We start from the raw sequence: 14749 nt of genomic DNA, 5'->3' as shown, positions 1-14749 counted from the left end.
AGGCAGAAATACTGATCTTCATTTATAAGTATAGTAATTACTTGCACTCAGGACTATATAGACACAGGGATCTGAAAACCAAACAGAAAGAAATGCCAAACCGTAACCACAAGGCAAAATTCAAAGTAACTCAGAGAAGCAGCAGGTGATAGCTTATGATTTCAATATAAAAAAGAATGCATTACCTCTCTCAGGTGTCACCTTAAAGCCAGAAAATTAAGATACAATCAAGAAGGGGGTGAATGGTTTTAATACTACACCACCTACTACTTCAAGATTAAAATCATCCCAGAGTTCTGAAATGTCTTCATTAGTTCAGTAACTATACAATTTATTCAGTCTCTTTTTAATGTAGAAAATCACTTTGTAATAAGATCTCTACACAAGGTAAAAAAGCACAAAATAGGCCCCAAAAGCACAAAAATAGACAAAATATATATATCTTTTTACAATGAAAGTAAGGTGTGCCTGTGGAATACTGAGGCTGATGACTGATCTCACAGAGTTCAAACAGGTTTCCTTTTAGAATAGTCCTGTTATTTGTGTCTTCCCCTTAACCTTGGATGCATTAAAAAAATAAAAATAAAAAAATAAAATAATGGCTCAGGCTGGGGGCAGTGGCTCACACCTGTAATCCCAGCACTTTGGGAGGCTGAGACAGGCAGATCGCTTGAGGTCAGGAGTGTGAGACCAGCCTAGCCAACATGGTGAAACCCCATCTCTACAAAAAATACAAAAAATTAGCCGTGGGGGCAGGCACCTGTAATCCCAGCCACTTGGGAGGCTGAGGCAGGAGAATTGCTTGAATCCAGGAGGCTGAAGTTGCAGTGAGTCAAGATAGCACCACTGCACTCCAGTCTGGGCAACAGAGCAAGATCCTGTCTCATTAAAAAAAAAAAAAGGCCCAGGTAAAAGGGAGATAACAGGCATTTTGATCTTGTGCAGTCAACAACAAAAAAGAAATAATAATAACAACATAATAAAAACCCTTAATCTATCAGTTTATAAAATTCTTTCGCCAACCATCTCTCAAGGGCACTTGAACTCAAGCATTTGTTACCTACCCATCAGCAACATCACAGGCATCTCCAGCTGAGGCCAGTTTCCCATCATAAATCAACGATACCCTGGATGAAACATATCCAGAAATGCTAATGTGGAGATGTTTGCATACAGTCTGGGGGCAAATGAAGCCATCCAAAGGCATCGTGCCATAAATACCACCGACATGTGCAGACTTCCACCTCGAGAACCCACCCCTGCCTTCCTCTCCCTTCAGTAAAGGAACCCGCCAGTGACTCTGGGTTATACAGTCACCGCTGGGTACATCTTCTGTTCACTGTTGGTGTGAGGGAAGGGGGACTGAATCTGCCTGTAGCCAGGCTGCAGGCCGTCCATGAAAGGTGGCACAGCAGTCATGGGCACAGAGTCATGCTGCACCGTGTACCCCACGTATGGGGGATGCAGATACTGCCCTTGATGTGGCACAATCTGGGTGGCCTGCTGACAGTTCAGCACAGAGAAATTCGTGGGCATGTTGACATACACATTGTTCATGGTCCCTTCCGGCAAGCAACAGTTGGTCTGTGACCTTGTTGGGGGCGCCCGGGCCCCCGAGTTGGCGCTGGAGCTGGAACTGGCAGCTGTGCTGGACTGGCGTGAGGACGACCCCCGGGAGGTGCTGGCACTGGGGATCATGGGGATGGTCTCCATCAAGCGGTTACCCCCTGGGGCTCGGCTCTGTTGGGGATCCTGCTTAGGCCGGAGACATCTGCAGCAACAGGCTGCCACCAGGGACCCCAAGATGATAAAGGCGACAAACACGGAGCCAACGATGAGGAACGGCACGTAGATGGGCACTGAAGCAAAGGACAGAAGCACAACATTATGATTTACTCTAGGAATGCAGTACCAATCACCGACTGGCAATGGCAATGAATGAATGAGCAACACCGATAACCCACAGCTGAAGGACCGACACTGGGCTAATTGGTTCGTATATTAGGAGTCCATAAGATGCACCATTCTTTATCAAGTGTTTAGAAAGATCCTGAGACCCTACAGGCATGGCAGTTCAGCCCCTAGAAGCAAACTGTTTATATTTAGTTCAACTCATCAACTGCAAGACTGATTGAGCCGGATATCCAATTTAGCAAAAATATGGGTTTAATAGGTTAAGACAGTTATGGTTCTAAACTTCCTACCATAATCGAACTGTGCAAACAAGTCTGCCCTACCATATTGTTGTAGGATCTTCATAGTAATAATGACTGTAACTTATTTAAAAGTCTTTTTTCCCCCAGAAAGTTAAGTTCCTTGCAAATTTCTTTTTACCATTCTTTAGCAAGTTCTTTTTTCATAAGCAGTTAAGTCAAAAATTTAGGCCAGACTCTAAGTCACTACCATTTCCAAAAGGCATCTGTACGGCACAAGAGGGTCAAGAAGGGGCTGAAAAAAGACCCTCCTCACTCTTTCCTAGCAAAAGCCAGGGTCCTTGGGTAGCATTGCGTCCAGGTGACGGGGTCTGTGTGGAGGTGGCGGGAAGTTATTCCAGGCATTGGGCCATCCTGAAACAGTGTCCCAAGAGCAAACATCAGGAGCAACAAGACAAGTGTTGCAGGAAGAAGAGTCACCCATGGCAAGCCAAGAAGGCAAGAGTGCACAGGGAGAGCCCTCAGAGCATAAAGCAACGGCCACGATACTTCACCAGGGAAGCTGATTTTAAAATAGAAAACAATAAAAGTAAAACAAAACCTTTTGATAAAACCACTAGCAAACTCCATTTTAAAATTAGTTTCTGGCGGGGCACGGTGGCTCACACCTTTAATCCCAGCACTTGGGGAGGCCAAGGTGGGTGGATCACCTGAGATCAGGAGTTCCAAGACCAGCCTGGCCAACGTGGTGAAACCCCGTCTCTACTAAAACCACAAAAATTAGCTGGGTGTGGTGACGCGCACCTGTAATCCCAGCTACTCTGGAGGCTGAGGCAGAAGAATCGCTTGGACCCAGGAGGCAGAGGTTGCAGTAAGCTGAGACCGTGCCCTTGTACTCCAGCCTGGGCGACAGAGTGAGAGTCCAACTCAAATAAATAAATAAATAAAATTAGTTTCTTAAATCTTTTAGGAGCCATAGGGATGGCACTACAAGGCTTTAGAAACTAGACGCAGGTTGATGGGGTAGAATCAGACGGGAGGTGCCTGCAGAATGCCTCTGAGCCACCTTCGTGGAATTCTACCCTATGTTACCGACAGCCTGCATTTTCTGATGTGTGCTTGTCCCATCCCCCTGACTACATTTTTGGGAAACACATGAAGACAGGGACGGATTGGGTCTTACTGGTCTTGGCAAAACATAATGCCAGCCCACAGTCAGATGGGGCAGCATTTTTGGAAGGATCCCGCGCCTTTGAGGTCAGCTCTATGAATACCCTTTGATCATCCATGAGAGCAGCCAGGCTTTCTAATTACGCTCCTTTCGACTGTTCTGGTATTCCTGGAGTCAGTGTTTTTAAAGTATAACACCAGGTGGAATTATGGAGAAATAATGCTTTGTAAGTAAAACAATACTTTATAGGTATTTAACCAAAGGCTGACTGTGGAAGATTTCCTGGAGTTTCAATGCTAAACAGAGCAGTTTCTATATATAGCGCCCGTTTAGCAGGTAGAAACACTTGCTACAGTGTCTGCAGCACAGCTGGTGCCTGGCAGTAGACCTGTTCTAATTACACTATCACTTCAGGCTAACTACGGATCACTGGAGAAGTGGATGCAGGGCTTTTTCCTTGGCGTGTTATAAATATTTCATTCTCTAAATTGAGACACAAGCCCTAAATATGTTATCAAAAAATAAATTAATAAGAGAAAGACAGGAAAAAAATGTACCCCAGTCATAGCAGAAACTGGCTGAAACCAGCATCAGTCCACATAATGAGTTTTGGGGAGAAATAACTGTTCTCTTTCCAGGATTTTTAATTGGAAATGTAAATAACTACACAGGGGTAAGGAATGCAGTGCTACCATAAGCCCCCGGCAGGCTTAATTAGGCATATTGTCCTTCACTGCAGAAGAGAAGTGGAAGAAATACAATTTTTAGGAAAAAAACGTTTAAAAGTAGCATGAAGAAGGCACCCATGCACAACACAGGGCGTCAAAAGTCTCGTCATGAGCAGTCCCGACTAGTCCAAAGCCATCCCAACTTTTTGGAAACCATTAATGAGCCCAATTCAGCAGACATCTCACTGTAGGTGTTTGGGGTCTGGTTCGCTTCTCCGGGCTTTCTTCCATGGCCACACAGTCTGCGAGGCTGAGCCTGTGTTTTAAGACTGCGCTGGTTCTGGAATTACCCTCTCTTCAGATTCAAGACAGAACAATAGGAGTAGCAGGCTAATAAAATGCTTGACTGCAAAAGGGAACGGCACTGAAAAGCGCTGTCTCTCACCGGGTCCTGGGAGGCAGCTCTGTAAACACAAACCACGCTGTGCCAAAGCTCAAGGCAGCCCGAACCCAGGCTCCGGGTGCTAGCGACGTCTCCCAGGTACACCCAGCGGGCCCCCAAAAAGGAGGAGCCGCCCCCTCGGGGATACGTTTGCCATTTTACCTCCCCTCCCCCGAACGAGAGAAAGAGAGAGAGAGAGAGGAGAGAGAGAGACGGTGTAGACACCCCAGGGAAGCATTCCGGAAGGTTTCTGAAGAGTGAAGTGCAACGCAACCTACCAAATTCTTCAACGGGTTTACTTTCCAAGTCTGGCTTTGGCAATTTGAAAAAAAAAAAAAAAAAGAAATCAAAGCCACAAAGAGCAAGGCTGGGCACTGCTCCGATGTTACACCTACTAAGTCTGACGTGGTAAGGAAAACAATCCAGAAACCCCAGAGGCGGGTGGCTGCAGGGAAGAGGGGCCGCCGCGTGGAGAAGATGGGAATCCGCCGCGTCTGGCACAGGGCAGCAGCCCCGGGGAAAGCTCTGAGGAGCTGCCTTCTTTTCGGGGAGCCTTCAGGGAAGGACGTCTGCCAGGCCCTCACGGGCGGGGGCGCACCCTCACTGTCTTCTCGGGTACCCCTAAGACATGGAGCCCTATGGAGACAGGAGACGCCAGAGGGGCCCGGAGGACCCTGGTCGGAAGGAATATGGGGGCTCTCTGTGGCCCACACTGCCTTAGGAGTGTGATTTTCTTCGGAAAATTCACTCTAAGCCACCCTTTGGCTGACAGATGGAGAAACTGAGGCCCGTGGGGGTGAATTAGTAACCCACAGCGACCAAGTAATAAGCCAGACTGCAGACTCCGCCTCCTGGTCCTAGGTCCTTTCCTGAATCTCCCCTTCCAAGCTCCCAGGTCCCTGACGTCCAGGCAACGCCAACCGTCCTCCCTTTCGCGCTGGGCGCAGGCCGCCCTACCTGCCGAGCCGTCGGGGCCGTCTTTGTCCGCCCTGCCAGGCTCGCCCGCGCCCTGCTGGCGGTCGTTGTCGCAGCCGCCCTGGTCCAGGCGCGCCTCGGCGCTGGAGCAGCAGTAGCGCAACGCGCAGCTGCCGCAGCAGATGGTGGCGTCGCCGCCGTCGAAGCGCTCGGGACACTGGAAGCCGATGCGCCAGACGCCCTGCGCATCCAGCCAGCCGTGGCAGTACTCGCCGCTGGCCCTCGCCCCCGCCGCCAACAGCGCGGCCAGCAGCAGCTGCAGGAGCGAAGCGGCGTTCCGGGAGGCGACGGATGAGCGGCGACCGCCCCACATGGCACCACCCTGGCGCGGGCGGCGCGTCTCCAGAGAGCGCAGGGCGGTCTCCGAGAAGTCGTGGCCCCGGCGACCCCCGGGCCTCGTCGCTGACTGTCCCGCGGCGCTTTCCGCGCGGGCCACTAACCTCTGCCGCGACACCCAGGAGGCGACGACGCCGGGCCCTAGGTCCAGGAGCTCCTAAGCCATCCCCCTCCTCAGCCGGTGGCCCGGTCCCCTTAGGGGCTGCCTTATGAGTTGCACTCGCTGATGGAAATCTCAGGATGCAGTAAGAAGGCCCCCGGGACTGTCGTCCCGAAGCCTCTGGAGGCTTCACCGGCAACCGGACCCTCCCTGAGCATCCCCGAAGGGACGCTCACTCTAGCCGGATGACCACTGGGCGCGCCCCCAAGGACCTGGAGCCAGGACTCCGCCGCAGGGTTTAAGCCTCAGGGTCCCGCGCGCGAATTGGGGCCCGTGTCCCCTCCTTTATCCCCTCCTCGGGCAGGTAGAAGGAGCGAAGGCGGGCAGTGCGCGCAAGACTCTGGGCAGCAAGTGAGGCAGCCGGCCGCGCTCAACCTCCTCTGCCCCGAACTTGGTCCGCATGGCTCCGGCCGGGCCGCCCGGGCAGCCCTCAGGGGTGCAGCCCCGACGCTCCACTCGGCGGGGCCGACGGCCAATCCTCCCAGCACGTTGCCGAGGGAGCGCTCCCGATCCCGGGAACGTCCAGGACGCAGGCGAGGATCCGGCGCGCCCCAAGCCGCAGTCCTCGGAGCCTGCCCGGCTGGCGGCGGCCGCGGCTGCTGCTGGGCGCGGATCCAGCCGGGCGGCTCGCCCGGGTTCCCCTTCTCCGCCTCCCCGGCTGCAGCGCGGTCCCACAGGAGCCCGGCAGCCTCCGGCCGGCGCTCCCTCTCCGGGTCGCTGCTTCGCCCTCGGGAGGTGCGCACCGATGGAAGCCTCCCACGGAAGTTTCGTTCCTCCGGGCTACGGGAGAAGCCGAGCGCTGCAGCCGCGCGCAACCTCTCTTCGCCCGGTGCCAGGCCAGCTGCGACTCCGCTAGCTGCGCGCTGAGCTGCGTTTTTATAGAGGCTGGCAGCGCCCCGCTCCCCAGCGCGCATGCGCGCTGCGCGGCTCCCGGTCGCCCAGGAACCCCCGCCGGCGCAGGGCAGCCCCTCTCTTTCCTAACCGGGCGAGGAGAAAGGTGTGGCCGTGGGCGGGGTCTGCCTGCTGGAATAGGCGCGGGAGGAAACACAACCTAAGCAATCCAGGACTCGCTAACACAAATAACAATAATAATGGAAGAAACTCAATTTGCTTTGTGAAGATCTTTGGCATTCAACATTCGGTTCGTTTCTGCAAACTTCTCAAGGGATTACGATTACTGTCCACTCTACAGATCATAAACTCGCCGCTCAGATGAACTCTCTCAGCTTCCAGCAGCTGATGTCCTGGCCACGGTTGGTCCCAGGCCCTATGCAGGAAGAGCTCCGATGTTTGTGGCTCACTCACACGCCTGGGGCTGTGTCTGGTGGGCTGGAGGCCTCCACCACAAGGTGGAACGGAGAGAGTTCTGCAAAGATGTCACACATTCGGCCACGGTCTGGATGATCTGTGTCCCTTTTACTTTCTATATTTGGGTGTGGTGATTTATCGGATTCCAGCAGGAAAGTGCCTCCGTCCAACATGTGGCCTTAGTGGTTTAGACAGCTGCAGTCAGGAAGAAAACAAGGTTCAGACAGACCAGAAATTCAGCTTTGATGAAGGAGAAATTAATAGCTTCTCTCTTCCAGAAGCTGGAACAACAGGTGCTGATGTTATTAAAGCAGCAGTGATTATTTTTAAAGGAACGAACGCCCCTTCCCACAACGTCTGGGAGTCAGCAGAACTGAATTCTAGACCTAGCTCTACTAGTAGAGAATCACTGCGTTTTTCTGGTCTCAGTGTCTTCATCTATAAAGTGGAGCATAGGACGTGATGATCACTAAGATCCCTTCCAAGTTCATGACTTCAGAACACAGGCAATTTTATTTACAGCAAAGACACTCAGATTCAAGCAACCGTTGGATGCTTGTGTATTCTGGTTAATGTGACATTGTTGATTATTCTTCCACTTGTCCCAACAATGTCAAATCCAAGAAAAAACCGTACCCTATGTCCCCGCTCCCCAACACACACCTTATTCTTTTCACTAAACCTCTCTCCAAGCATTGCACTTTGTTTTCTTGCAGTTTTTTTGGTTGTGTATCATTTTTAGCTACACAGAATTATGTATTTTAAATGCACTATTCACCAAATTTCTTAAGCTAGTAAGCTAAAAAAATTTTCAGTATCAAGAAATCATTCATTCAAGAAATACATGCCATGCACTTACAGTGTACTGTGTTCTGTGCTGTTTACTGGGACTCATCAAGAAGCCAGACAGCACGGCCATTTTCTTCAAATAGGGCCTAAAGTCTCCTGGGTAAAACACAGAAATCAGACAAAAAGACAAAGAACTGAATAAGCAAAGAGAATGCAAGTATGATCAAAGCTCTCACCCACAATGAACAGCATCAATTTAAGCACATAATCTAGGTTAGGGTGGGGAAGGAGGTCAGAAAAATCATCAAAGGAATAACACTTAAAATGAGGCCAGAAGAAGCCAAGGGAAGACTGAGTCTTCCAGAATGAGTCGTTTTCTTAGAAGATACCATTAGCCAACATTTATTGAGAGCCTACTATGAGCCAGCCACCATGCTAAGAATTTCACGTGCATGGTTTCATTTAATCCTCACAGCAGCCCTATAAATAAGACAGTATTACTATCCTCATTTTACTGGTGAGGATACTTGCTCAATCCCTAAAGATAGAGAGTGTTAGTTTGCCTGGACTGTACCCAATTTTTCCTGACTCCTAAGCCCACCCACCACACTGCTGGTCACCACAGCCTCCATTACAGAAAGCCCAGGATTGATTAACTGGGAGTTCTGTACAGACCATGAGATGGTTAGATATCATCTTCCTATGGCAGCACGAGTTGATTTGGGTGGTGTTCAGAGGGTGAATACTTTGTTTTTGCCATTTGGAAAAACAATTAATGCAAGAGAATTGTACTTATTGTACTATTTAGAATTGTATAATTTCAGACAGTACCTATGCCATAACCTCCTTCCACGATCCACTGATCCTATTCACCAAAACATCCACAACTTGTTAGAATTTATTTATGAAGAAAAAAATTGTTTAACATTTCATATTGGAATTGATTTTGTGACCAGATAGTGCCACCTTTAAAACACAAAGTTTTTCCCAAATAGTCTACAATTTAATCTATAATTGGTGAACTTAGAAGTATGGTGCTCTAAGCAAATTCATCTTCTTTTTTTTTTTATTACTGTGTTTCCTTTCTTCCTTAACAGTTAGGGGGAGGCCCTTTCACGGTTACTTTACGTAGTGATTGACCATCTTCAACGCTGAAAGGTCGTTTATGTCACTTTGTCTCTCATATCATCGTTTCTTTGTATATCTGGAATGCTGTACTGAAATTTTATAAAATAACTTGCCAAGTATTTAGTGAGGTTCTGCATGGGAGGTGCTACGGGGAGATGTTAAAATAGTCTTGTTCCTTCCATAGGAAATTTTTTAAAAATCCCTCATTGGTCTTAAAAGACAACCAAAACTATTTTACTCATTTCTTCTGAGAAACTATAACTAGTAATTACAACATAAAGGTAGCAGTAATCATAATTTACGATAATCAAAATGAAATGTCAGGCAGTCTGCCAAAATATATTTAAAAACATATGAAAGCGTGCCGCCCCCTTTTTTAAAAAGTTGAATTCTATAGACACTAACTGAAAAAGTATATTTTCAAGTTATTTTGCCTTTCAGTATGTGCCTGTGTGTGTATATACATAGATATATATATAAATAAAATCCAATTGATTTAAAAGCAAACTTCTGACACATCTTCACTAGTACAAATAGCAAGTCATGTAACTAAAGAAATGATTACTTACAACTTTACTAACTAGAGTTGCTACAAATCAGATGGAGGTAATCATATTTCATTTGGCTGGCAGTTCTAAAAGCTGCAAGATCTACAGTGTTTTTCTGCAAGTTTCAGCAAGAGCAGAAGGTTCTTACCATCTGCACACCCGTCAGCAGTCTGTTTAGGGAGAATGGCCTTCACTAGGTTCATTCATCTTTTTCTCCTCTTCTCTCATAAATAGAAATAGTATTGAAAATTTGGCATTTGGTTTACCAAAAGTTCTTTTAAATTAAAGTGTTTTTGTTAAAACCCAAACAAATGTGTTAATTTACATTTATTTTAATTTTGTCTTCTGATTACCTAACCTCATCTAAAATAAAATGTTCATAAATTTGTGAAAAAATTGTTCTTGCTTTAAAATTTTAATTTTCACCCTCCTTATTTTCTTGTAATTGACATACTGACTTCCAGAAAAGTAATTTCCATATTTTCAATTATATTTCTTCTCATTTGTCATTATAAACTATTGACATAGTTCTCTCTCATCCCCCCTCCTTACTCCATTGTTTTAGTGAACCCCCTTTAATTTTTGATTTTGAGGTTTACTGTGGATACATTTTCATTTTGGAGATATGGAGTTTCATGGAGGGCTTATTTCACTAATGCCTTCATATCTAAAAGAATAGCATAAGGGAAAGCAAATCATATATATGAAAAGAATCTCGTATCCAGAGTGTAAGAGAACTCTTACAACCCAGAACAAAAAGGCAACCCAACCAAAAAAACTGGCTTGAATAGACATTTCTCCAAATAAGATCTACAAAAGGCCAATAAGCACATGAAAACACCTCCAACATCGTTAATCATTAGAGAAATGCAAATCAAAACCACAAGATATCACTTTACTTTCACTAGGATGGCAATAACAGTAATGATGATGATAATGGGAAATAATGTTGGTAAGGTTGTAGGGAAATTAGATCCCTTGAACGCTGTTGTTGATGGGAATGTAAAACGGTTCAGCCACTGTGCAAAAAAGCTTGACAGTTCCTCAAAAAGTCAGGCATAGAATAACCATATGACCCTGCAGGTCCACTCCTAGGTAACCCCAAAGAGATGAAAACATATGTAGAGACAAAAACTTCTATATAAATGTCCATAGCAGCACTATTTACAATAGCCAAAGGGTAGAAACTACTAAAATATCTGCTAACTAATGAGTGGATGTACAAAATGGGTTATATTCGTACGACTGGAATGTTATTTGGACATAAAAAGAAATGAAGCATGAATACATGCTACAACACAGAAGAACTTCGAAAACACTGGGCAAGTGAGAGAAAGCAGACACAAAAGGCACATACTGCATGAGCCCATTTATATAAAATGTCCAGAAGAGGCAAATCCAAAGAGACAGAAAGTAGATCAGAGCTGGGTGTAGTGGCTCACTCCTGTCATCCTAACACTTTGTAGGGGTTGAGACAGGTGGATTGCTTCAGCCCAGCAGTTTAATATTGGCCTGGGTAACATAGTGAGACCCCGTCTCTACAAATTTTTTCTTTCAAAGTAGATCAGTGCCTGTCAGGGGCTGGGAGGAAGGAAGAAGGGGAAGTGACTGCTTAATGGGTACACGGTTTCCTTCTGGGGTGAAAATGTTCTGGAGCCAGACAGTGGTGATGGTTGCACACATTACGAATATACTAAATGTCACTAATGGTATTTTCATGTTGTGTGTATTTTACCATAATAAAAAAGAATCTAGAACAAATAAATAAATAAAACCCTGCAGCTGTGAAAGTAGTTATCTGCCCATGATGTCACTTGAAGGTTCTGAAGCAGGTGCACCAATTTTGAGAGGATCTATTCTTTTACCAGTGAATGGCCCAGAAAGAGAAACATTTAGAAAGTCTGAAACACAGCCAGATACCTCTGAGCGTGATTCCAAGTCCCTAAGCTAAATGTTGTAAACTCTGTTACGGACTGAATTGTGTCTCCCCAAAATTCATATGTTAAAGCCCCTAATCCCTAACGTGACTTTACTAGGAAATAGTGCCTCTAAGGAGGTAATTAAGGTTAAATCAGTGGGGTCCTAATCCAAAAGGACGGTTGTCCTTATGAGAAGAAGAGACACCAGCCATGTGTTGGCACAGAGCAAAGGTGGTGTCCTCACTCAGTGAGAAGGCAGCTGTCTAAAAGCAAAGGAGAGAGGTCTCAGGAGAAACCCAAACTTGCAGGCAACTTGATCTTAAACTTCCAGCATCCAGAACTGTGAGAAATAAATGTTGGCTGTTTAAGCACCATCTGTGGCATTTCTTATGGCACCCCGAGTTGACCAATAGACCATCCCTCCCCTTTCTCCTCTCCACTAACATCAGGAATGCCATGAGATGCAAGCATGAGGTCTTCCTTCACCGTAGTCTTCAAATATAAGGCAGCTTGGGCCTTAACTCTATCTATGGATCATACAGGGATGACTTGAAGTGACAGGAGCTATGTATGCCCTAGAAACAGTTTGAGAAAACTAGATCACAGTCTAGAATAAGAGACAGTAAATGTGTGCTGATATAAAATGGTTGAAGAATGGAGTGAGGCCAACTGGCTGCTAAGATTTGAATATTGTACATATCCAAGTTCAATTTCCTCCAGTACATTTTATTCTGGTCTCTATGGAATTAGGATTTCTTTTATTCCCTTGTCTCTTCTTCCAGACAATCAACTCCTTGAAAATGGAAACTAAACCTTACTCATTGTTTTTTGCTGTTGTTGTTTGTTTGTTTGTTTTGAGACAAGATCTCACTGTCACACAGGCTGGAGTGCAGTGGTGCAATCACGGTTCAGTGCAGTCTTGACCTTCTGGTCTCAAGAGATCCTCTTGCCTCAGCCTCAGTTGGGTCTACACGTGTGTGCCACCATGCCTAATTTTTTATTTTTGTGGTGATAGGGTCTTGCTATGTTGCCCAGGCTGCTCTTGAACTCCTAGGCTCAAGCAATCCTCCCATCTTGACCTCCCAAAGTGCTGGGATTACAGATGTGAGTCACTGCACCCAGCCCTTGCTTATTTCTGAGTGCTCTGAATGCTGGACATAGAGTAAGCTCAATTTATCCATTCAATAAATATTTATTAAGCATGTACTATATGCCAGGCACAAAAATCCTCAATATTGACTTATTAGTTTCAAGGAATTTGAAACCAGTGAAATTACCTAACTGTGAAAATCATTCTGAGTACTGTACAGCAGCTCGGATATAGGCTATCTGAAAAGACTAGGGGAAAAAAAAATATCTGATGCTTCCTCGCACCCAGTGGTTCACACCTGTAATCCCAGCACTTTGGGAGGCCAAGGCAGGGGATCATTTGAGCTCAGGAACCAGCCTGGCCAATATGGTGAAACCCTGTCTCTACTAAAAATACAAAAACTAGCCAGGTGTGGTGGTGCACACCTGTAATCCCAGCTACTAGGGAGGCTGAGGGATGAGAATCACCTGAATAAAGGAGGTGGCTGTTGCAGCAAGCTGAAATTGTGCCACTGTGCTCCAGCCTGGGCGATAGAGCTAGATTCCATCTAAAAAATAAATAAATAAAAATAACCAATGCTTGAGAATAAATCCTTGGACGGTGGTTTTAGAGGGGAAGGTGATTCCTAGTGATTCCTAGTACATAGCCTCCCATGGTCCTGCCCCCACAGATTCGAGGCTTAAAATAAGAGTTTTGCAATGAAAGAAGATGCAAAAAAGGAACGAGTTGTTTCCTCTCCATTACCATGTGAAAGAAAAATGTAAGCTACCCACAGACGGACAGTAGGACATGGCAGCTATGTGCTGTCATTGGCGGTGTTCACTTTGGTTGTAGCTGCCTCATGTTCAGTATCGGTGGACAATGGCAGTGCCAGTGCCTTCTGCAGCACTAGCTGTATCTCCCGGACTTCTGCTCTCAGAATAGAAGGTATGGCTGAGAGCTAGAGGAGGGATGAGGAAACTGTGCCCACTTCCTGGTGACCAGGAATATGAGTTCGAGAAGCAGCTGGAGACACTTTTCAGGGATTCCCACAGTGGAGACACATTTCTGAATGGGATGGAGCAAGAGGAGGTAGAGAAATGTTTTGTACGAAATTTTATTGTTTTACATTCAGGCTGAGAAACTAGATTGCTTGAATATAATTTCACATTTTTAAATAAAATAATTCAGAAGGCATTTTTGGATCATAGTTTCCTTGAGATTTCTCATTATTAAAATTATTGTTTTTATATGATCAGGTCATAGGGAAAAAAGTCCCATTGATCCTGGGTGTTTAGATTTGGTATAAACAGGAACTCCCTTTATCAAAGCTGCCTTAGCAGCCTCCTGGTAAAGACATGAAAAGATAAAGAATCATTGTGCTGCTTATTTTAACAGAAGCAGAATTATGGCCTTCACAGCACAGCCTCACAGTGGCCGCAATTATCCCTGTCCAAATACGTTCACTTTTTCAAACCAAGCCCTCCCTCGTTCTATGGTTTCAACCTCATTTTTGTACCTTTTGGATTAGTAAGAGATTTTCTTTGGCTTTTGGAAGAAGTCAACCTCTCAGGAAACAATTGAATTAAACTTCATGTTTGTTTAAGGAGTCCTTGGATAGTACCCCACATCTGCCTTTCCTCAAAATGTCTCCGATGAAAGAATAAACAGAATGTTCTGCATTGTGTGGTATCCAAATGAGCAGGAAAATGTTTAACAAGTTCCATATTCTGAAAATGTTATCGTCCCAATAACACCGTAAGACTTGTTAAGTATTTCAGACCATTTCACAGCTTTACAGCATTCAGTACACTTCTGGCTTCATACTGTTAATTCTTATATAATGTAGTAGTTATCTAGAGAGCCTCCAACTAGCTAGCCTTCATTACCGAATTAGAAGGAACGGTTTTTTTGTTTTTTATTGTTTTTACATTAGAAAATATATTTGAACAGATGAAGTTCAATCAGCTAATAGCCGCTATTTATTGAGCATCTGGTTTGTGCCAGGCATTGTGCTAAATTTTTTGACATCATTATAGTGTCTCATCTAATAAATACATTGTTAAGTAAGGTTAAAAAAAAA

General features: G+C 45.7%; 1 protein-coding gene and 1 long non-coding RNA gene across 2 annotated transcripts; both read right to left on the bottom strand.

The window, feature by feature from the left end:
* Nucleotides 1-843: 843 nt before the first annotated feature.
* Nucleotides 844-5810, bottom strand: SHISA2 (shisa family member 2). The gene is made up of 2 exons (XM_017848524.1): nucleotides 5392-5810; nucleotides 844-1859 (listed from the first exon to the last, which is right to left on the bottom strand). The coding sequence occupies exons 1-2, from the start codon at nucleotides 5720-5722 to the stop codon at nucleotides 1306-1308; spliced, it is 885 nt and encodes a 294-aa protein (XP_017704013.1). The 5' UTR covers nucleotides 5723-5810; the 3' UTR covers nucleotides 844-1305.
* Nucleotides 5811-7011: 1201 nt separating this feature from the next.
* LOC108512912 (uncharacterized) lies at nucleotides 7012-14308 on the bottom strand. The gene is made up of 3 exons (XR_001880742.1): nucleotides 14186-14308; nucleotides 8073-8158; nucleotides 7012-7408 (listed from the first exon to the last, which is right to left on the bottom strand). It is a non-coding gene; the product is annotated as an uncharacterized LOC108512912 (long non-coding RNA).
* Between the last annotated feature and the right edge of the window lie 441 nt (nucleotides 14309-14749).

The sequence above is a fragment of the Rhinopithecus bieti genome, unplaced genomic scaffold, assembly GCF_001698545.2.
Source record: "Rhinopithecus bieti isolate Rb0 unplaced genomic scaffold, ASM169854v2 scaffold_28547, whole genome shotgun sequence".
NCBI classification, from domain to species: Eukaryota; Metazoa; Chordata; class Mammalia; order Primates; family Cercopithecidae; genus Rhinopithecus; species Rhinopithecus bieti.
This window is presented reverse-complemented; position numbering and strand designations above follow the sequence as displayed.